Source organism: Haemaphysalis longicornis, unplaced genomic scaffold, assembly GCF_048455015.1.
Source record: "Haemaphysalis longicornis isolate Haplotype H1 unplaced genomic scaffold, Haemaphysalis longicornis Haplotype H1 scaffold_5, whole genome shotgun sequence".
Taxonomy (NCBI): domain Eukaryota; kingdom Metazoa; phylum Arthropoda; class Arachnida; order Ixodida; family Ixodidae; genus Haemaphysalis; species Haemaphysalis longicornis.
Window position 1 is genome coordinate 80,853,228 of NW_027526385.1, and position 24,294 is coordinate 80,877,521.

The 24,294-nt window shown below is 46.6% G+C and overlaps 1 protein-coding gene across 1 annotated transcript in view; it reads right to left on the reverse strand.

The window, feature by feature from the left end:
* Window positions 1–7,208: 7,208 nt before the first annotated feature.
* The window catches only part of LOC144139785 (DNA-directed RNA polymerase III subunit RPC5-like), a 38,816-nt gene continuing 21,730 nt past the window's right edge, over window positions 7,209–24,294 (reverse strand). The window contains exons 10-14 of the mRNA XM_077672043.1: window positions 17,221–17,280; window positions 11,225–11,325; window positions 9,196–9,290; window positions 7,314–7,474; window positions 7,209–7,235 (exon numbers count right to left, since the gene is read on the reverse strand). Of these exons, the coding sequence (XP_077528169.1) occupies window positions 7,209–7,235; window positions 7,314–7,474; window positions 9,196–9,290; window positions 11,225–11,325; window positions 17,221–17,280 (444 nt within the window). The remainder of the gene's footprint in view (window positions 7,236–7,313; window positions 7,475–9,195; window positions 9,291–11,224; window positions 11,326–17,220; window positions 17,281–24,294) is intronic.

Genomic DNA, 24,294 nt, shown 5'->3' on the forward strand with positions numbered 1-24,294 from the left:
CACCGCGCAACGCTAGAACACTTGACATCGTGTTCAGGCATGGCAAGCTAAAGCCCCCCAGGCTGCGGGGCAGACGCAGCAGAGCGCGCGCAACTGACTCGGTCTCAGTGACCAATGAGGCCCTGACACCAGGAAAGTATGCCTTTTCTTGCTGCTACCGACCGCCCGACCCGACTAGGCGTAGCGTCAACAGCCGGTGGGTACCTGAGTGTAACGCAAATTATGACTCGTCTACAAACAGCTTCCGCTTGTGCTTGACGATCTCTGAATCGGACAGGGGGCGTTCCAGAAATCTTTGAATCATTGTAGTATATATTGAACTGGTTTTAGATGCAGAGCATCTGATTCACTTGCCTTGTCCCTCCGGCGTCGTCGTCGTCGTCGGCGTTGTCCACCCCTCCCCCATTCTCCACGCCGCGCCAGCTGCGCTCTCCGCCGCTCACCCCCTCTCCTCTCCGATAGCGAACACTCTCTGGCGAGGAGCATTGGATTGGATTCGATTGGATTGGATTGGCTTGGCTTGGCTTGGCTTGGCTTGGCTTGGATTGGATTGGATTGGATTGGATTTGATTTGATTTGGATTGGATTGGATTAAAGTGGATTGTGTTGGATTGTGTTGCGTCAAAGCCGCGGCAGACGCGCTGGGGCCGGCTCATGTGCAGTACTCTCTCTTCCGCGGTTTCCTCTCCTTCGGGCGCGCTGCGCATATAACCGGTGTGCCGTTCTCCGGCGAAGCAACATCCACGCTTGGCTCAAACACCTAGAGTCCACGCCGCTTTACAAGTACGCCAACGTCGTCATCGACTGGGACCGGCTTACGCAGTCCCCTCAACGTTATGCGCGCTATAAAACGCGGTCCCTTCGCTGCTCCGCCTATGCGTCGCATCTACACAGGGGTTCCCGCGAGGGGAGGTGGGAGTTTTCTTTTATCTATTATGCACTTTTCTTTTAGTACGCGCTATGTTCTAGCGCGAGGCGTTGTAAAACGTGTGCACCGGTGTTTAAGTACTGTGACTACATGACACGACTACGAAAGGAGACGCCGGCAGCACAAGCCCCTAATACGTAATTAAGCAGAGTGTAGTATTGGGCTAGTTGGTGATTCATCTTAACAATACAGCGCAACAGAAACAAAGACTTAACCTGAGGCACACAGGACTATTCGTAACAAAACGAGCAGTGCGGTTCTGTATGGACTCGAGACTACCTATCACAATTCGCGTGAAGGTGTCCCATACCATGCAATCGTATTAGAGAATAGGACGGACTGTGCTATTTAAAGGTTGTCTTGCAGCTGGCGGAGCCTGTCTAAAATTTCTGCTAATGTAGAATTTTTTCCATTTTTGGTGGCAGAATAGAACTCAGTTTGAGTATTCTTTCGGCGTTGATTAGTCGGACGGCATCCTGTGCGTCCATTAATTAGGTTGTTGAGACCTCTTCGCTGTTTCCGCGGTTTCTCTGCAAGTAGAACGGCATCGCCATCTGGCGGCTAGAATAAGCAACTGATCTTTCAGGTCCGGTTGCTTTTGTCTTCGTGGTGCAGTGGCACTTGCCGTGCCCGTTTCTGATCACTAACTTTGAACTACGAGTCTATTCTGCCGCTACGCAAGGGCTCGGGGACGAAAAAAAGGGGTCCTTGTAGAGATTTATTGCCTCTTTGCGTGGTTGCCCCACGTGGAAACACACAAGTACGACTGCACGTTCGCACCAGTACCGGCGAATAGAGACGAGTTTCGAAGAGCATCACTAATTAACTGGGATCTTCAAAGCCTGTAACAAGTGACGGGGCATATGGTATAGTATTTTTTGATTATACAGACAATGCCACAGCAGATTAAACGAACTGACGGCTCCGTGCATACAGGCTTCGCCAAATCTCTGGCAAGATTGCTGGAGGCTGTTTAAATTGGCGCCTTGCAGTGACTGCTTTCATTGTGAACAAAAGAGCCGTAGCGCTCCCGAAACGTCATTTTATATTTTGCCTTGGTCAGTGACGTGTTTCGTCTTTTGTATTATGCTACCTGACCAGAAGCCATACAGACATCGACTTCATGGTAAAGTTCGGTGGAAACATTTCGCTCTCTGTGGCTGCCACATTCCAGCAACCACTGTTTTTTTTTTTGAATGGTAAAAAATAACAAAATGAAGTTTCTTTTTTTTTGGGGGGGGGGGGGGGGGGGGCAATCAGGCCCAGTACCTATCCGTTCAACAAGCATTATTGGTTGGCTTCGTCATTGCGCGCCTGATATTCTTGTTTTTTTACCACTATGATGGATGCTGATCTTCCCTAGGAGCTGAAGTAAAGATGTTTCTTAGGAACGAGGCAAAAAAGATTTGTTGCTTACAACCGAGTGAAGGAGGCACACGGCGTGCAGTAGAGCGCTACGCGTGCGACCAGTCGCGGCGCATGAGAAAGACCCGACATCCCCGAGAGAGAGAGGAGGTACGCCATATGAGCAAGTGGTGGTTGGCCGATGCACATAGTTCCGAAGCGAGAGTAGTAAGGCTGTAGTCCAGCCGACGGCGGAAATTTTTGGGCAGCGAGAGTGGTAAGTCTAGTCCAGCCGAGAGGAAAATTTCGGGGCAGCGAAAATGCTAAGGCGTAAATATAAGGCCTTTTGTTGCCTTCTCAGAGCAGCTCTGAGCAGCTCCAAGCAGCCCCAAACTGCTCCAGCCATAGACGTTCTATGGGCAAATAAAATGCGGAGCTGCCTGAAGCTGCTCAGAACTGCTTTGAGCAGACAAAGAAAAAAAAAGAGACCAATAGTAGGGCACTTCCATTGCCCCGAAATAGCCAGCCAATGGCGGATATTTCGGGGCAGTGAAAGTGCCCTACTATATTCGCTGTCTCAAAATTTCCGGTCGGAAGTTTACTGCCCCTTTCATAATTTTCAGGGAAACTAAGTTACTTCACCTTTGTTCTCCCTGCATTTCCCGCCATTTTAGGAGATGTTTCGTTGCTGCACCAGCCCACCAGCGCCTTTTCTGCTCAATTGGCCAAGTAATGGTTTCTTGTAAAAGCGATGCTCTCCTCCCAGAAGTGTAAACGCAGTTCTGAAACCAAGGGTCAACAGAAAACTACAGAAAACTCTTTCCGATATCACCCAACACAAAAACAGAAGAGAAAAACCCAAATGTGTAAAAGGCATTTATTTCAAACCCCTAATACGTTTGCGGCCGTGCATGCATCCCAGAAAAGCGCTCTCGTATAAAGAAAGGTTCCCAAATTCCCGAAGGAAAATACGTAAATAATTTAATAAGATCGTTGTTGAGGAATAAACCAACGGTGATAGTAGCACCTGCAAAAAAAAAGCAACAAAGGAAAAGGTCACAGTGCTGAAAGCCAAGCAAGACGTATGATACGTACACAACGTGTGCTGTAAGCGATGATTTCTCAACTGAATTCTTTCGTCACCACTGGTAGAGCCTAAAAGGGGAAACCGCATCTGCTACGAGGCACTTCATCAACCTCAATTCAATCCCCTCCACTGACAAACAACAGATGCAAATGTAACAATTAAAAGAAGAGTTGAACTACAACATAATGTCAATAGTATTACCACGAAACTTAACTGAAGAACTTTCGTTCCTAGCTCTACTCAACCCAGCCTTTAAAAGTGCTTGTAGCTTTATCAATCAGTTACCCGCTCCACATGAACTATTTATTCATTCCCTTAAATCCCTCAAGGTCATAAACAACACAAGCATATCTCTAATTAAATCTTTCAATTAAGTGCTAACTATGTCTTTTTAAAGCAACTAGCTTTTTAACTAGCCCATTTTGTCTGTACTAAGAAGTAAGATTACACGCTCATTTGCCTAAGGGATAAATGAACAGACAACCGATTTTTGTGGAGTATATGCTCTTTATTCCAATTGAAAGGGCATCTGAAAACACCTTAAACCAAAACAATTTTACAATTTTCCTGTTAGGACACTAGAACGTGTGGGTGAATTTTTTATCTGCCAGGATAACGCATGCTGATAGAACGAATGCTGGCAACCATGGCAATGAGCCATGCGGGAACATACTTTAAACCGTACGCGGAATGAAACGAGGTATTTAAACCTTGTCTCCAACTAAAGCAATAATAAAATGCACTTTTCTTTTGCTTCGTGCGATTTTTGAGCCGCGCATTGAAACCGACGGAGCTGTGTGTACTGAATAGGTATGACAGTGCCACATTTAGACTCTGCGTGGCGCCACCTTTTATATTTCAAACAGAAACAGAGACTATGCGGCACATAGTGTTAGAATGCGAGGGTATCCATACAAATCTACGCGAGGGAAATATGCGGCGTTGAGAAGCCCTAGGATTTAAGGGCAGCGCAATGGAGTTAAATTCAAGGATGTCCAGGCGACGAAAAGAAGATTCGAATGATGGTGGACGAAAAGCAGAGGGGAATATTGCCTAGGAGAGCTACCCCCTGAAACAGCAAAAAAAAAAAGGCCTATTAAGTTTTTTGTGCCTGCCTTAAGCAGAGCTAATATTAAATTGGTATATTAGTCCTTTTTGCTAAGATGACATGTCATCACCCCGATACAAAGGGGAAACCAACAGCAATCATCATAATAATAATAATCATCATCATCACAAAGTTTAGCGCCAAATTTAAACCATTTCTGCCATTTAATTCATAAATGCCTGGTGATTACCACGCGATATAAAACACTGGATGTCATATGAACTAGAGGACATGGACTTCACAAAAAGCGGTTGCCCGTCCCTTTAACGCTGCTGAAACAGGGCCGCGGTGCACATTTTACTTTGTGTCCGTGAGCTCACTGCGAGCTTGCCACAAATCCTGCACACTGAATGTTAAATTAAGTTCCTGCGAGATACTCACAAGTGTGAACATAGGCAATATGTGGAAAATATTGAGCCGATGAAGAAACTCACATTTCCAGTATCATTAAAGGTAACCGATAACAAAGAAACAATGTTACATCCAAGTCACCAACCTTGCACCTGTACAAGAAGGATGATGGCGAATTTTATCAATAATAGCTGCCACGCCGTCAGCGATGACCTCCTGTCCGCCCGGATGATGTCGATGGCCGGGCCGCCTTGCTTGTCTGCAGGCAGTGCAAAAATACGTTCGCCGAAAAAATTCTCCCCACCACACAAGCAACAAGGAATGCAGATCTCCTCCCAGTACTCGATGTGACTTGAAGATTGCAATAAAAAAAGAACAAGAAACAGACCCCTTTCCTAGAAGAGTAATGGCGGATAATACCGAATTTGAAACAACAAAGCGGGGGGGGGGGGATTAACAGTCCAAGCATTACCGCAGTACTCGCAAGAAAATGCGTCACCCTGAACAGTGTTGAAGTCTGGTATACATTATCTATACGCGTGTCATCAAAAATATCGTCCTTCCATTTCTACAGCAATCAAGCAAATGCTTGACTATGTACTTTTATACAGGCACACACATCAATGAGAGCTAGGACAAGCGACGAAGGTATTCATAGATCCCCTTGCACATCTTGGGGAAGGGGTCGTCGCAAGAGCATATTTTGTGTCATGGGACTTGTGTTAGCATTTCTGTTAGCGCTGATGACACCACAATATTAACAGGTGATCCTAATCTAGACGCCCTAACTGCAAGGCTAAATCAGAACCTCGAAAATACTGCAGCATGGTGTAATAAAAACGCACTCCAAATATATTTATCTGGAGTGAATTTTTAGCCCCACAAACACAAAATATTTAACATTTAATACCTGTAATAAGTATTCAGTTTCAGTTCCAAGCCTTTGCTTTGAGCTCACCGCCATTCCCGTGTCAGCATAGTAACATTCCTCGGAGTACTACTCGACACTCATCTGAAATTTAATCTCCACGTGAAATCACTTGCAAAAAAAAAAAACTTGGGTTTGACATACGCGTACTAATCAGATCTTGAAGCTATTTTCAGAAACATATTCTGATATCTGTATACTATGAATTTGTTCACAGTCATCTTAATTACTGTTTATCATCATGGGAAAACACATATTCTACTCATTTGTCATGTCTCCATCATTTACAAAACCAAGCAGTTCGCCTAATTACATTCAGCCCTTACAACGCATCGACGTTTCCCATGTACACCAGTGTGAAGATTCCACCGCTAAAACTTGCTTTTCAACTAAAACTGGGCGCTATCAACTTTCGGGCTCGCACACACGACATTATCATTAGTAGCATTTTAGATTCCCACCTAACGAACACCAACCCCACAAGATTTGCACAAGGCCTTAACTTACTGCTGCCTAAGGTCTACACTAATTACGGCAAACAAACAGCAATTTTCGAAGGCATTCAACTATGGAATTCATTACCAATAACAATCAAATTGTCTTATTCTATACGTTCATTCTACAGTAGTTTAAGATCGTTTTTGCTTAACAATCTTTCCTAATAATAAAGTCGCGTATAGTAGTTAAACCTGTTTTTCCAGAGCTAATATTGTACAATTTCTTGTTCTAGTGCTTGCATATTTTATTGGCGTGTTACAGTGACCCGCACCTAACTGCGATATTTTGGTACTTGTACAGTATATTGCTTCTTCATTGTACAGTAGTTTAAGACCACGCTTTCTAACAATTTTTTCTGAATAATAATTTTTGCGCTTTCCCCTGTTTATAGTACTCAAACCTGTGTTTCCCGAGCTAATATTGCATAATTTCTTGTTATAGTGTTTGCATATTCAATTAGCGTGCTAAACTGACCCGTACCTCGACTGCCTACATATTTTAAACAATATTTCCGGATTTATTAGCAGAAGGTCCCCCTGACAGTTTTACTATGGAACCTCCTTCTGTACTAATAACTACGGTACGTGCGATGTGTATGTACCGAAAAATGTTTAGTAAAGGAATTGAAATCCTTGAATCCTTAAAAATTTGCCACTAATTGTCATTAAATGTCATCTATAGATAGCTCCAAGCAATAAAGCATCTCTACGTGCGTACAAGACAGCTCATGACCTAGTATCACCCAGATCATTATTAACATATGCATAAAGGAAAAATATAATGACAATAAGATACAATGTACGTACGTACGTGAACAATGTTGCACAATACGTATCAGTGGGTTTTGAAAAAATTACAAAGGCGTTACTTGTAAAAAACGTTTTGCCGCACGTAATCTCAAACGCTCTACAAATTCCAAGCCATGAAAGCAACGAACATACATAAGCTGGCCTGTGCATTTCGCTTAGCGCAGCAACAGTTTGACGGCACACTAAGCACGTACGCAGCACTGCACTTATAGTGTAGCGCAAACGCCGCTGGGAATAACTGCACGTGATATATGCGTTACCTTCACGCCAGGGGTCTTCTTGGTGACCTTCTGTCCGTTGGTGACCGAGCCACCCTCCGAGCCGCTGCCTTCGCTGCCCGTCGAATCGTGTGGCGATCGCGGCCGCCTCCTCACCTGACGAGCCCTGGCAACCTCCGCTGCGGTTGACTGCATCACCGCCCCTACACGAGACCGCAATGATGCATGCAGACAGTCATGCTATACATGCAGACATATATAAACATAACATCTCAACCAGAGTCCTGTCTTATATATACAAAGAAGGTGTTCCTGGACGCCGGTTGAAAATTACAAAAAGACGCTTTCGACCACCGTGAAAGAAGAACGGGTTTATTAAACCAGAGGGACCGGACTACGTCGGATTACAGTGGTGGCATTTATCGTACAGTTTATATATGTTTCGAAACTACAAATTATCAGCAAAAAGTAAAAGCAGTTACAGTAGTTGAATGGGAAAATGGGGAAAAGAAACAAAGAGGCAAACACGAGATACAGGCGCTTGTCTAAAACATTACATTGGTGCTATGGTGCCCGGAATTATCAATAAAGGTTTTAAAAAGTAAATTATTGTTAATTATTCCCTGAAATAGCAGTTAGACCACGTTTTATAGCGCCCGCTACGGCCCTGATCACTTCGCTCAAGAAGAACAATTTTAAATCCGGAAGCCTACCCTTTATAGTGACAATTCCCACCATAGATATATAGTGGAACCAGTGAAATATAGGCCACTGGGAACCAGTGCTGTGATTAATTCAGCCCTATTTCCCTTAGAGCTTCAATTTATTAAAAATTATTAAACATTTGTAATTACTTAATATCGTGCTGTCTGCAAAAGTTCAAAAATAACCCAAAACGACCAGGGACACTTGTTGGTCATTTTTCTTGCTCTGTTCTTTTAAACCGCATAAACTGGCACCGCAAAATGGATTTTATTTCACAATAGCCTGAAATTACGGCTTGCATGTTAAACGAATATGTTGTCCTGAACGCACTGAGCTGAAGCATGTGAAACCGAACCTAACTTTTGTGGCAAAACAAGCGCCCATGTGCGCGATGACATTTTCCACTGCGAAAGCCACCAATAAAACATTAATCTTTATGCCTACACTTACTTCTTTCCAGGGATTTAAAAACGCCTGACTCAAATTTTCTTTCCTGGTTTGGCAGAAATCTAATCCTAAGAAGCCTCTACAGTATTATTTCAGGCCACCAACATTTTCTCCGGTGTTGTAAGTTAAAAAAAAGAAAAGCAAAATAAAAAAACTGTGGTTGATTCCTCTGTCACAGGAATCAGTAAAATACGAAAGTGAAATGTGCAGCGAAATCTGCAGCTGAGCATGATTTACGGGTCGGCGGCTCTCTTGTGGGTGTGCTTAACGAGCTGGCGGGTCGCTTCGGCAAAGGTGTACTGGCGTCATTTCCATGACGTATATGACGTCAGTGAAATCTGGGGGTATCGCGGTATGAAACACTCTCGTGTTAAAATATAAAAGCCGAAAACGAACAACATTTAGAATAACGTACTCTTTAGTACTAAAGGTTGCTTCTCCGCAAGAAGACCTTGTGTGCGGGGGTGCACCCTTTACAGGCCGCTTGCTTGTTTGTACTGGCGTCACTTTCGTGACGGATATAACGTCAGCGACATCTTCGTGTATCGGGGAATAAAACACTTTCGTGTTAATAAGGATAAATCAATAAAGCTCCTGACTACTTTTACACGCGAGGCGTTATCAAGTCCGCCCGATAAGAAAGGTTCGAAGGACTTAAGGTTCCTAAGCTTGCTCAGAAATGTTCTGTAAAAGGCAAGTCTGCCTTTGGCACACTATTGCCAACCTAGAACGGAGGCAGAGGACACACAATACGGACAGTTGGGTCTCTTACCACGGCTGTCTTGACGAGGTAGCTGGAAATATTTTGACAGCTGCTGCTTCTTCTCGTCCCAGTACATCTTCTGCCTCGTAACAACCTCGGGAAATCTGCAGAAAAGAAACATTGGAAGATGGTTATTACTTTAGAATACTCAGGGCCAGTTCCTGTTTTGAATAAGTAGATGAGAATGCAGAATATGCTGACAAGAGGAGACGGATAATTTGCGCCGAAACGTTCATATATCTGCCATCGTATGTGAGAATTTTTGGCAACAGTACCTTCAAAATAAAGCTAAACTTCTCACTCTGATTTGAGGTGATGAGAAAGATTATTGGTCGCTCTGAAGCCTTAATAAGAGACTTTAACCATTTCAGATAAGCCCATTGTACTGAACTAATTTGTTTTACATGCGAGAAAGTTTGTTATGCCGGTGGCTTGCAAACCCGCACAGGAACTCCCAAATCCACCCGTGTGTTCCCCCCAAAATGCAAAACAGCAGGCCTTAAATTGAAAATACTTGCACGCGCAAACGATGACACCTTATGACATGAACGGTCTTGATGTGCATGTCTTGAATACTACGGACAACCCTGCGAATTTCGTTCAGTCGGTGAACACCTTAAGCTACTTTAGCGACAATGCATTATAAATGTGAAATGACTGAATGAACCAGCTCCAATAGTTCTGTGGTCATTGTCATCAGTCATCATCATCACGCTTGTGGCCACTGCAGGACAAAGACCACCACCATGTTCATTCCACCAGCCGTTCCTGACTTGTGATTCTTAAGTCCATTCTTTGCCTCTATTATTTCATCCCCCCTACTTGAACGGTATCCCCCTTCTACTAGTTTTGTCTCCCGGGCAGCCACTCTGCTACCCTGGTGGCCGACCAGTTGTCAATTTTCCGTGTTGCATGGTTTACTGGGACTAGCAAGAAACGCTCCTTCGAGAACACGATAAGATAACGCGATAGGAAATAATGCAAAGTACAAGACAGGGACTTTTAACACTTTCTTTTCATCACATACAATTTGCATCCCACAGTGCCCTTTCTTGTACCAGGGACAGACAGCACAAACAAAATATCAAAAGTGCTCCCTCCTGCCTTCCGTTCCACTGAGTGGAAGTCCTTTCCCACAATATCTCCGCCTTTACAATAGCTCCACAGGCATCCCCTAAAACTCTGGCACTTCGGTCTGCCTTGAAACTGCGCGTTCTTCTTTTTCTGCGTGCGAGAATTGAGTTCTACGTGCGTCTAGTTATTAGCGTGGTGAAAGACACATATGTGCATCTACTCGTCAGTCCCAGAGAAAAATGCAAATGCCGACGAAAGACGATAGTCGACTGGCGCCCCTGGCAAGTAAATGCCTTCCTTCTCTTTCCCACTCGCCTCTCATGCTGTTCCTCTCCGGTCTCGTTTCTCCCAAGACAACACGCTAGAGGTTTGCGCAAGTCCATTTAAATTTACCTCGTTCCACTGCTCTTATTCGGGTGCCCCGAAGCCAGCGCTACCGTACGGCAAAGACGCGCGTGAATCGAGGCACCCCACTACAACGTTTATAGAACCAGGTTGCCCTACTCCACGAGCGTTCCAAGGTGAACGGGGAACCTATCTAGTGGAACCCTTCGTTGCTGTAGGAGTTTGATTTTTTAAATGCCGCCGCGTAGCGCGGACAACAGCAGGCGACGCTTTTCTGTTGTTGATGTAGTATTTCATTTGCTATCGCAAAAAGCAAGCATCCGTGAATTTTAAATAAAAAAAGACTGCAAATATCACTCATGTATTGATTTTATGCCTCATATTTGCGTAAAGTCTTGTTCTTGTTCAGCAGTGTTGACAAGTATGAACATTAACACCGGACTTTGACGTTTAAATTTGGCAGTGAGTATATATAAAGACTACTGCCCAGTATCTGTTTCACTTTGGCCGGGTGGCTGAATCGAGTCATAGACATACAGACAGACAGAAAAACTAAAATATTTGCGTTTAAGTAGCTCAAGGAAGACTATCGTCTTTAAAAGACGAAGAGGGGGCTCACTTAGTGATGAAGTCCGTGTCACACGGCAGCACGAACTCCCACCCCCCAGGCATCGGCTTCGCCATGCCGCTGAGCAATGCCTCGATTTCGTCCCCAGGAAGCTGAGAGGAGAGCAAAGAAGAAGGAATGAAACTGGATTGACTAAGTCGACGAGCACTGGCTTCTTGGGATTCTAACATCATATCAGCATACTTCACCATACGTTTACTGGACGCCACTCAAAATACGCCAAATTTTTAAATTCTGCAACTCTGATAGAAGTGAATATTGTCACGAAGCCAGAGACGACGCAGTTGTCTTCAAGGAAAACAAGTTTATTGGAGCGAACTTGGGCTCCCCTAACAACTCAAGGAATACACAGGCGGCGAAGCAGCAATCAACAAAGTGACGTGCGAAGGCGAGCGTCGACGATTCGAATGCTGCGGCATCTGCTTCGCAAGCTTTTATCTTTCGGCGCGAGTGTTTCTGGAACCGTCGATTTACATCCAGAACATTGTAGATCAAAGAAGATTAGTCTGGGCTAGTGACGTTACGGCGGAACAGTCTGCTTATCTGAATGAGATAGCCCGTGCGGCAAAAATATAAAGAATGAAAGACGCGCTTCGCTGGGGACACAGATAACAGACCCGGGCGTGGCCGGGCTGTAAAAATAAACAATAAGTAAACAAACCCATAGATGGTTCGCGGCAATATTGCATAATACCCGCTGCGGTGGGTAAGCAGCTAAGACGTTGTGCTGCTGAGCCCGAACACACGGGTTCAGTCCCGGCCATGGTGTATGACTGCTGTTCAGATGGAGGCATAAGGCGAAAACGTTCGCGCGTTGACATTTTGGCGCATGTTAAACGTCCTTAGGCGACGAAATTAATCCAGAGCTTTCTACTCGGACGCGCCGCGTAACCAGGTGTTGCTTGGGTGCGTTGAGCCCGCAAAATTTGAAATTTGAATATTGCGTAATGTATTGCTGTCAAATTGTATATATATATATATATATATATATATATATATATATATATTGGGAGCGTAAAATTGCCAAAGGAGAGGTTTTGCAGAGGGAAGCGGCCAATATCCCTTGTATGCTTCGTTGTCATTTAGACATTGTGCGCGTTTATGATCATCTCATTTCATCTTCCTTCTCGACGGTTGATCATCTCCGCTGCTGGAACGGTTGCTGTCCTTTTGTGTCCTTGCCCGGCGCTCGCAAATAAAGCGGACCTCAAGCATTCCCGTAGACTCCCTCATATATATATATATATATATATATATATATATATATATATATATATATATATATATATATATATATATATATATATATATATATATATACATATCAAGGTTGCAGTCGTCATTGCCAGTGCTATTCGGCTTTTTTTTTTTTTTTTTCGAAATATATAATAGGGCCGAATGACGTGTGCTTGTCACGTTTCTTTGATTCATTGATAAATAAGCGAAAATATAAGTCGAGAAAAAATCCGCCGTTTTCCGGGAGCGGGACTCGAACCCACATCTCCGCATAACCGGTGCGGTGCGTTAACCAATTACGCTATCCCCACAGCGGCTTCTCTCTCGACTTTAAAGCGGGGGTTTATATTTACAAGAGCTCTGAGGCCGGTCAACTAGCGCCGCCCCTCGACTACCGCGGGAGACGTAGAACGTCTTCTTTCCCAGCGGCCGCCACGTAGAACGTGGTCGGAGGTCGGGGTTAGCAATTGGCATATCCGAACTGCTGGAGCCAGTGCCTCGTAATGCATGTAGCAGAACAGAGAGATACGGGACGAGGGACTCGGTAAAGATACATATCAAGGTTGCAGTCGTCATTGCCAGTGCTATTCGGCTTTTTTTTTTTTTTTTTTTCGAAATATATAATAGGGCCGAATGACGTGTGCTTGTCACGTTTCTTTGATTCATTGATAAATAAGCGAAAATATAAGTCGAGAAAAAATCCGCCGTTTTCCGGGAGCGGGACTCGAACCCACATCTCCGCATAACCGGTGCGGTGCGTTAACCAATTACGCTATCCCCACAGCGGCTTCTCTCTCGACTTTAAAGCGGGGGTTTATATTTACAAGAGCTCTGAGGCCGGTCAACTAGCGCCGCCCCTCGACTACCGCGGGAGACGTAGAACGTCTTCTTTCCCAGCGGCCGCCACGTAGAACGTGGTCGGAGGTCGGGGTTAGCAATTGGCATATCCGAACTGCTGGAGCCAGTGCCTCGTAATGCATGTAGCAGAACAGAGAGATACGGGACGAGGGACTCGGTAAAGATACATATCAAGGTTGCAGTCGTCATTGCCAGTGCTATTCGGCTTTTTTTTTTTTCGAAATATATAATAGGGCCGAATGACGTGTGCTTGTCACGTTTCTTTGATTCATTGATAAATAAGCGAAAATATAAGTCGAGAAAAAATCCGCCGTTTTCCGGGAGCGGGACTCGAACCCACATCTCCGCATAACCGGTGCGGTGCGTTAACCAATTACGCTATCCCCACAGCGGCTTCTCTCTCGACTTTAAAGCGGGGGTTTATATTTACAAGAGCTCTGAGGCCGGTCAACTAGCGCCGCCCCTCGACTACCGCGGGAGACGTAGAACGTCTTCTTTCCCAGCGGCCGCCACGTAGAACGTGGTCGGAGGTCGGGGTTAGCAATTGGCATATCCGAACTGCTGGAGCCAGTGCCTCGTAATGCATGTAGCAGAACAGAGAGATACGGGACGAGGGACTCGGTAAAGATACATATCAAGGTTGCAGTCGTCATTGCCAGTGCTATTCGGCTTTTTTTTTTTTTTTTTCGAAATATATAATAGGGCCGAATGACGTGTGCTTGTCACGTTTCTTTGATTCATTGATAAATAAGCGAAAATATAAGTCGAGAAAAAATCCGCCGTTTTCCGGGAGCGGGACTCGAACCCACATCTCCGCATAACCGGTGCGGTGCGTTAACCAATTACGCTATCCCCACAGCGGCTTCTCTCTCGACTTTAAAGCGGGGGTTTATATTTACAAGAGCTCTGAGGCCGGTCAACTAGCGCCGCCCCTCGACTACCGCGGGAGACGTAGAACGTCTTCTTTCCCAGCGGCCGCCACGTAGAACGTGGTCGGAGGTCGGGGTTAGCAATTGGCATATCCGAACTGCTGGAGCCAGTGCCTCGTAATGCATGTAGCAGAACAGAGAGATACGGGACGAGGGACTCGGTAAAGATACATATCAAGGTTGCAGTCGTCATTGCCAGTGCTATTCGGCTTTTTTTTTTTTTTCGAAATATATAATAGGGCCGAATGACGTGTGCTTGTCACGTTTCTTTGATTCATTGATAAATAAGCGAAAATATAAGTACAGAAAAAATCCGCCGTTTTCCGGGAGCGGGACTCGAACCCACATCTCCGCATAACCGGTGCGGTGCGTTAACCAATTACGCTATCCCCACAGCGGCTTCTCTCTCGACTTTAAAGCGGGGGTTTATATTTACAAGAGCTCTGAGGCCGGTCAACTAGCGCCGCCCCTCGACTACCGCGGGAGACGTAGAACGTCTTCTTTCCCAGCGGCCGCCACGTAGAACGTGGTCGGAGGTCGGGGTTAGCAATTGGCATATCCGAACTGCTGGAGCCAGTGCCTCGTAATGCATGTAGCAGAACAGAGAGATACGGGACGAGGGACTCGGTAAAGATACATATCAAGGTTGCAGTCGTCATTGCCAGTGCTATTCGGCTTTTTTTTTTTTTTTCGAAATATATAATAGGGCCGAATGACGTGTGCTTGTCACGTTTCTTTGATTCATTGATAAATAAGCGAAAATATAAGTCGAGAAAAAATCCGCCGTTTTCCGGGAGCGGGACTCGAACCCACATCTCCGCATAACCGGTGCGGTGCGTTAACCAATTACGCTATCCCCACAGCGGCTTCTCTCTCGACTTTAAAGCGGGGGTTTATATTTACAAGAGCTCTGAGGCCGGTCAACTAGCGCCGCCCCTCGACTACCGCGGGAGACGTAGAACGTCTTCTTTCCCAGCGGCCGCCACGTAGAACGTGGTCGGAGGTCGGGGTTAGCAATTGGCATATCCGAACTGCTGGAGCCAGTGCCTCGTAATGCATGTAGCAGAACAGAGAGATACGGGACGAGGGACTCGGTAAAGATACATATCAAGGTTGCAGTCGTCATTGCCAGTGCTATTCGGCTTTTTTTTTTTTTCGAAATATATAATAGGGCCGAATGACGTGTGCTTGTCACGTTTCTTTGATTCATTGATAAATAAGCGAAAATATAAGTCGAGAAAAAATCCGCCGTTTTCCGGGAGCGGGACTCGAACCCACATCTCCGCATAACCGGTGCGGTGCGTTAACCAATTACGCTATCCCCACAGCGGCTTCTCTCTCGACTTTAAAGCGGGGGTTTATATTTACAAGAGCTCTGAGGCCGGTCAACTAGCGCCGCCCCTCGACTACCGCGGGAGACGTAGAACGTCTTCTTTCCCAGCGGCCGCCACGTAGAACGTGGTCGGAGGTCGGGGTTAGCAATTGGCATATCCGAACTGCTGGAGCCAGTGCCTCGTAATGCATGTAGCAGAACAGAGAGATACGGGACGAGGGACTCGGTAAAGATACATATCAAGGTTGCAGTCGTCATTGCCAGTGCTATTCGGCTTTTTTTTTTTTTTCGAAATATATAATAGGGCCGAATGACGTGTGCTTGTCACGTTTCTTTGATTCATTGATAAATAAGCGAAAATATAAGTCGAGAAAAAATCCGCCGTTTTCCGGGAGCGGGACTCGAACCCACATCTCCGCATAACCGGTGCGGTGCGTTAACCAATTACGCTATCCCCACAGCGGCTTCTCTCTCGACTTTAAAGCGGGGGTTTATATTTACAAGAGCTCTGAGGCCGGTCAACTAGCGCCGCCCCTCGACTACCGCGGGAGACGTAGAACGTCTTCTTTCCCAGCGGCCGCCACGTAGAACGTGGTCGGAGGTCGGGGTTAGCAATTGGCATATCCGAACTGCTGGAGCCAGTGCCTCGTAATGCATGTAGCAGAACAGAGAGATACGGGACGAGGGACTCGGTAAAGATACATATCAAGGTTGCAGTCGTCATTGCCAGTGCTATTCGGCTTTTTTTTTTTTTTCGAAATATATAATAGGGCCGAATGACGTGTGCTTGTCACGTTTCTTTGATTCATTGATAAATAAGCGAAAATATAAGTCGAGAAAAAATCCGCCGTTTTCCGGGAGCGGGACTCGAACCCACATCTCCGCATAACCGGTGCGGTGCGTTAACCAATTACGCTATCCCCACAGCGGCTTCTCTCTCGACTTTAAAGCGGGGGTTTATATTTACAAGAGCTCTGAGGCCGGTCAACTAGCGCCGCCCCTCGACTACCGCGGGAGACGTAGAACGTCTCACGTAGACGTAGAACCTCCCACAAGCCTATTTTCTCCAATCCTCGTCTTGGCTTCAGGGTTTAAGGTAACAAAGGTAACAGAGCTTAAGGTAACAAAGATGCTGAGGAAGAGCTTTACTTCTAGTCTGAACAGCACGAAAACAGCCCATCAAGAAAGATTGCCTTATAGATTTTGGAGATTCTGGCTTTGAGCTGCAGCAAGAGCCTGTGCAACCTTTCAGAGCCAGGACCAATGAAACATAGCCCGCAGGGACAGACCATAGTGGATAGGCAAAGACTACAATGCAGTGCCATCAACACCCCAGTGGGAATTATACGACACCACTTAAAAAAAAAGTAATTTCACAGCAATAACTGCCCATGTACTCTTTCACCTCGGGGAAAAAACTTCCAATGTTCCAGCATCCTCGATTGAGCTTCGCAAGGTGTCCACCTCGGCGTCTCAAAGCTTCATGGCCTCTGAGGGAGGTCGTCGAGAAATGCGCACTTTTCATCTCCCAACCATTTCTCATCAACAACAAAACAGCGTTCCCCGCACCCTTTCCTTCAACAAAAAAAAGGTACGACAAATGTATTCGCACGAATTGCGCAGGCACTCACTTTTAGAGCGTTGGAAAACATGCCTTTCGAGACGTGGCTCCACTGAGTGAACAGATACATCTGAAAAGGCAATAGCCGAAGAGTCATTCTCCACTTTCTAGTTTTACTATTTAAAGCTTGTCAAAACAGCGCTAATACTTCGAAGTTACCTCAGTATTTGTTTATTCTAGCATAGAAAACCTTATATACTGCTGATGTTTCAGTATCCGGTAGACTGCGACAAATGTAGTGCTTTCCCCCACACATGATTTTGAACGAAATGCAGTAGTCTCCGGTTAAGACGAACTCGGTAAAGACGAACTTCATGGTTAAGGGAAACAACACTTCAGCTCTCTTGTAATAGCCACAATGCATAAAACATCCGTTTAAGACAAATTTCTTGTACTACGAACAAGTTTCCACGGTCCATTCGAGTTCGTTTTAACGGGCCTTTACTGTACTCCTGCAACAGGCGTACTAACAAAAGTGCGCACCTATTTTCCCAGTTATGTTGGCACAACGCTCGTGGTGTTCAGAGTAACCAGCAACACTGAACCACACATAGTAACAAGTGTTCTAAAAAGCCGCTCTCCTGAAACAAGCTAACAGAGATCACAGTATCTATAGTATTCAGGATAATGATTGCTGTCATCGAGCTTACTGGGATTTTTACTTTACCAAGCAACACATAGCAGCGATCACAGGATGGTTAGGTGAAAAAAATGGCTGCGGCTTAGCTCCGCTAACCTTGGATATGCAAAGCGAAAGCTTGGCTTAGTCTGGTTGAATCTTGGTTTCGCGTGGTTAACCTTTGATTTAGCTGTATTGCCGACCACGTCCTAAAGCCGTTCGGTTCCGCGCAACGCTCACAAAAAGAGGCCGGGCGAACGCGGCGTTCATTCATGGCGAACGCACCGTTGCTCTTCGCCGAGCGCGAGACGAGTCACGTTGCCCGAACCGACCCAGCGCCGCCTGCATGGGAGGTTCTGGGGGTGGTTGGCTGCCTCGGCCGCAGTGGCGGTGGCGACAGCTGTCGGCGCCCGCAGGCGCCCAAAGCGGACCCGGCGAATTACGCGATGCGCTTCGAGGGGTGTGTTGTCGGGGGTGTGTCTACGGTCAAAAGGTCATTTGCGCATCCTCCACGAAATCGCTGGACGAAAGTAGTAAAGCTTTGCTTTAATAATGCGGAATATCAAAGGAGAAAGAGGGAAACTAGCGAAAAGTAGAAAACAAAACTTGGTGTCAATTAGAACCAGGTCGAAGGAGTGTAAAAGAAGCCTTCAGAACTAATGCGCGCTCTTAAGTGGTGACAAGGAGTGCAGGGCAGACATGCTAAACGACAACTAACAACGACAATCACAGAGTCAGCAGCAACTGGAGTAACCTGGCAAACTGACGTAGAAAACGAATGAACCAATTCCAAAACAGAAGAACATTGAAGTGTCCAGTACGGCGGGTCGAACTGAATTGGCGGAGCTGTAGAAATTGATACCCAGAAGTAAAACAAAGTACATTCGTCCGCAGAACACGGCAGTGATTGAGAAAACTCTGGAGAGAGAAGAAGCTCTAAAGCAACTAAGAAGACGCTGCCTATCGGCAAAGACAATATACGAACTCACAGATGAACAGGGTAACAATACGCACACCATGAACAAGATAATAAAACTAGCGGAACGATACCATCAACGTCGGACCGGGGGAACCTACTGAGCCTGCAGGCTTAACTTGCGATGTCCCACTAATAACTAAAGCGGAAGTAGAACAGGCCCGCACGGGCCTTAAAGGAGTACTGACACGAAATTTCAAAGCTGAGATAACTATGTAAAACGCTTCCTTTTTATCAGGAGATATCTCCCAGCAAGTTTCAACAGCAACCGTTCAGCGAAACATATTTAAAATCCATTTTAATCTTCGCCCGCATGAGAAAGCCCAGAGCGGGCCGACGTGACATCATCTGCTACGTGCCCCAAACTGCCGACGTCGGGGCTCCCGTGACGAAGCCGACGCGCTGGCTGTGGTTGGCGCGCGCTGCTCGGGCGTGTGTACACGTCATGGTTTTGGGACTGACGTCATGCTGCCCGGGCCTGTGGGGACGGCGAAAACCTCGGCCGGTCTGGGCGCGCGCGTGCGCTCGCTCGCGCGCGCTTCCAGAGAGGCAGCGATACGGCAAGAATGGTGACGTCATGTTATACATGCTGTCATGGCGGCCGCTCGGCGTTTTTCAGTCGAAACCGAAACTGGCACGAATAAACGACGCCGTAAATGAATGTTTACGCTGCGCTCGACCGTCTAATCTGTCATTCTATGATTAGTGGGCTGGTAGGCACGCATAGCAGCGAAAAAAACGTAACATAAAAATTTCGTGTCAGTACTCCTTTAAAAGAGGAAAAGCTGCAGATGATGATGGCCTAGCCGTGGATCGTCTAAACGAGGGAAGAGATACTGTACTGAAAAAACCTGCTGCACTATTTCCACCAGGGCTGGATTAAGGTGGGGGCTACGGGGGCTGCAGCCCCGGGCCCCCAGCTGTCAGGGGCCCCACTCGATCATATGAAAAAAATATATTTTGAGTGCCCGCGTTGAAAGTTGAAGGTAGGAGCTTCAACCTCACCTTTACACCAAAGCTGACTCGTGACAGGTGGAGAGGAGTAAGGGGGTGGGGGTCACGTTATGGTTGACAGCCTTCGAGTCCATTTAAATTTAAATTAGTTATTCCTACTCCTCTTCCCTGCTTTCCCGAGGTATATGAGAAGACGTCTTGAACAAAAAGTCGTGGGTACACAGCTTGATCGGGCCTAATAAGCCACATAAAAAAAAGGTCCCGAGCTCGGCTCCGGTCTTTTACGGCACAGGTCGTTTCGGTAGTCTTTTCGGTACAGGGACATCGAGGTAAGCGGACGTTTCGGCGCGGGCACGTTTCGGTATAAGAAAGGGTCAGGCATGCGAATAATGAAATAATGTCTGAAGAGCATTGTAAATTGTTTAAGCCTGAGGGACGTTATATGTAATTATTTACAACTTAAGCACTGCCCTCGGGCTCATACACAGTTTCTGCCACAAATTTCAATGTATAGCGCTTGAAAAGGAAGTTCATTGCGATGACGACCCGTTCAATAACGCTAGCGGGTTAGTTGAATCGCATAGCGTGATTGATATTGACTCGATATTCTCGCTGAATATTTAAATGTTCAAAGGTTGTGTAGGCCACTTGCGGTGTCGTTCGGCTTCAGCACGCGCCTCTGTGCTGCAGCCACTGCAGGCTGTCTGAGCAACAAGCATTGCGGAAGCTACATATCCGCGCGATTCTATTCGTAGAGTAATTCTTTAGGTGCCACTCCGTGTGGACGCAGAGGCGACCGCGCCAGCCCGACCCTAGCGGCTCTCTTCGAGCTGGGGAATCACCAGGCCTAGGCGGAGTGAAGAACTCAGATGTGGGCGCCAAACAAAGCAACAACAACGTCTGTTTCCTTTCGGGATGACGAAAGCTGTGTCCACTTAAAACCCCTTCGATGGCGTCTTCAAAATGGACCTCCGCCACGACTCGGAGACGGTAAGCTGTTTGTCCCCGCGGGAGCTTTTCGCTTTGGAATGAGCCGCCGGATGGCGCGGCCAAAGGGCGGCCCGAAGATCTGGCCCCATGTTGGAGTGGCGGCACGAGAGAAGAATCCCCGAAGGAGCGCGGGAAAACAGTGGACGTGGCAGACGTGTTGAGGACTTGAAAACGAGAGGTCCACCCATACTCGCCTCCGTCGTAGACCCCGAATCTAGTCGAGAAGCTTTAGCGTGTTTACAATGCCAGTTACGACCGAACAACCACCCGACCGTTCGACAACGAACTACTGACTGCTGGAACTGTTGCGCGGCACCGACGGGATCAGCAGCGCGGGGGTGAGCAGAGACATTCTATCCCTGTTAAACTGTTGCCTCATGCCATCTCTCGTGCTCACCTGTCGCTCTCCAACCCAAAGGGGACCCGTTGATACGGTGGAGATATTTTGCCCAATGCGCCAAGACGTGTGAAGTTTGAGCCCAAGTGACAGCCCGGTGTCCATATCGACGCTACACGGCGGAGTGCCACCCGGAAGTTCGCAAGAGCGCTGGATTTTTTTATGATGTTTTTTATGGCCGAAGTGATCAGAATGTTGTGTGACAATACAAACAAGTACGCCTGGATGAACATTCTTGACAAGCCGACCTATGCTCGTCATGACGGCTCATGGGAAGAAGTAACTCCGCTAGAGATGATGCGTTTCATTGCGATCATCATCTACATGGGAATTGTTGAAGTACCACGACTGCACTTATACTGGAGCACGGGGAGTATATACAGTGGCCTTCTTCCATCAAAGATTATGCCCCGAAACCGGTTTGTAGCTCTACTAGCCTTTTTACACGTATCGGACCCGGACGACTTGGCAAGTGAAGCCACTGTTGGCAAGATCTGGAAGGTGTCCTGGCTTTTGGAGCACATCAGTCAGACGTCAGCGAATTTTTTTCAACCAAAGCGGGACCTCTCGGTAGATGAACGTATGGTGAAGTCAAAAGGCAGATCAGGAATGAGGCAGTATATCCGGGACAAAGTGACTAAGTGGGGGTATAAACTTTGGGTACTAGCCGACTCCGAAACAGGGTATACCCTCCAGTTCTCTGTATACACAGGCAAGCGTGAAAGACCAGGACCACATGGCCTAGCTTTTGATGTGGTCAGCAGCCTGTGCTCAGAGTATCTAGACCAGGGGTACAGGATTTACATGGACAACTTCTACACCTCTGGGAAACTTTTTGACCATTTGCTGGAGCGCAAAACCCTTGCCTGTGGTACCACCCGGAAAGATCGCCGATGTTTTCCAACTGAGCTGAACAATGTTGGGTGGGAACGAAGAGCTCAGCGCGGAGACGTTCGGTGGCTTCGCGATGGCAACATTTTATATATGCAATGGAAAGACCGGCGCGCCGTGAACCTGATGAGTACCATTCATACAGCCAACCAGTTTGTCCCAGCCACGCGAAGGCAGAAGATAGGTGACAGATGGACTTTGATTACCATCAAGAGGCCTCTGCTTGTCCAAGACTACAATGCTGGCATGCTGGGTGTGGATAAATCGGACCAAATAATTGGAACCTACAATGTCTTGAGGAAATGCGTGCGCTGGTGGAAAACCCTGTTTTTTCATTGCGTGGACATAGCGTGTGTCAACAGTTTCATCCTCTACCAAGGCCATCGAAAAGAAAACCCAGGAGTCCCAGAGCTAGCCCAAAATGCCCGATTCGACCAGCTTGCTTTTAGAGAGAAGCTCATTCAGCAGATCTTGGATTATAATGACATCGAGCAAGACCGTGCTCCATATCCAAGTGTAGAGCCAATTCGCCACCAACCCCAGAAAATGGAGAAGTCGAAGAACTGCAAGCTGTGCTATCGAAAGAAGAAAGTAGAGCAGAAAACATATAACAAGTGCAGCACATGCGAAGTGCCCCTATGCTTCACGTCCTCCCGCAACTGTTTTTCTGAGTGGCACAGCAGTCACCACCCCTAGCTTGAAGGGCCATGAAAAATAGAGTTTATAACGTACAGAAATGAAACTTTCCAGAATGTGAGCTGACATCATGTGTAACGTTTTGTATATTCCAGAACTTCGAATTTAATTTTGCAGCTTTGTTCAGCTGCATGTGTATGTTTTGTTTACTTCGGTTTCGTGTGTTTTTTCCTTTGTTAACAGCTGAAATAACAAACCGTTTCCTACCTATCACACTGGAGTTATTTTTGTTCCAAAGCTTGATTAGAAGTATATTTGGTATATCACAATGCCAAACGCAATAAAAATTACTCAAGAAAAAAAAAGGGATCGAGGATGTCGAAAATCGGCCCTTTTTTCGCGGTTGCGAAAGAGTTAATGCGTAACGGCTTGCCGACTAGCAAGACCATCACAGCTGCGCAACAGGAGTTCATCGCCGCTGAAAGTTCGACGGCCATGCGCAAACCCATGCACGAAGCGGACCGCTGCCCAGCCTAAAAAGCGTCATTTTCCTGCTTATCGTCTTTGTACTAATCGTGCTGTGATAGGAAGGTTGCGTTGCGCGACATGTGTGAAGTGAGCCCCACCTCCCACCCCCGCCTGCTCGGGTAACCTACAGGATTTTGGCCCGTAAGCCGTGGCGGCGAACTGTTTGGCAGATGTCTGTGAGTGACAGCTGCCTGCGCGGACTTTGAGCCCTCCCATATATGCAGGTGGAGTACTTTACAATAAAACTAATACCTTACAGGCTTAATAAAATATGCTTCTGGTAAGAAAATACTCTCCTATGCCATGTCGTGTGCAGGCCAACACGGCGCTTCGATTAATTGCGAATCTGTGATGGACCAGCAATCAAATCATACTAACTTATGCGCCTGATAAAATCCGTTATATAATACTAGACATCAAGCCAACAAATTAGTTTCCGGAAAGGGTAAAATTATGTATAATTTATTACTGATCAGAGAGCATAACATGGGCTTCAAAAATTTTCGCATATATAAGCGGAATCATCATCATCATAGGGCCCCAAGAACGCAGTAGCCCCGGGCCCCGAAGTTTCCTAATCCAGCACTGATTTCCAGAACCCCTTGTGGAAAAAGATGTCGCCTAGCTTCACTCGTGCCCATCATCATCATCAGCTTTTTTTTATTAAAAGACACATCAGAATGGGTGTTGGCTGCTCGTCGCTTTTTCAACACTTTTGGTGCCGAAACCCGGGGCCAAGGGACCTCCAGAGAAGAGCCACTCCGAGCGGATTTGTCTTATTGTCGTCGGCCCTCTTCTCACACCTGAGAAGCAAGAAAGAAGCCGCCGTTTAAACCAATCCGTCGATTCAGCTGGGGGCCGGCTTAAGAAGAAGAAGAAAATAACAGCCGGACCCAATACTGCTGCTCCTTTGCCAAGACATACGATGTGCTTTTCCGGCTGCGTAACTGCCAGGACGATCTGCGACGCTGGGCTGGGCCATGGAGGCCCTACTCGAAAGACGGCGGATTTTCCGGGAGCAACTAACGCAACTGCTTGGCAAGGTTGAATACTTTCTCCTCATCGAGCAACCATCTATGCGTGAGTCGACTGA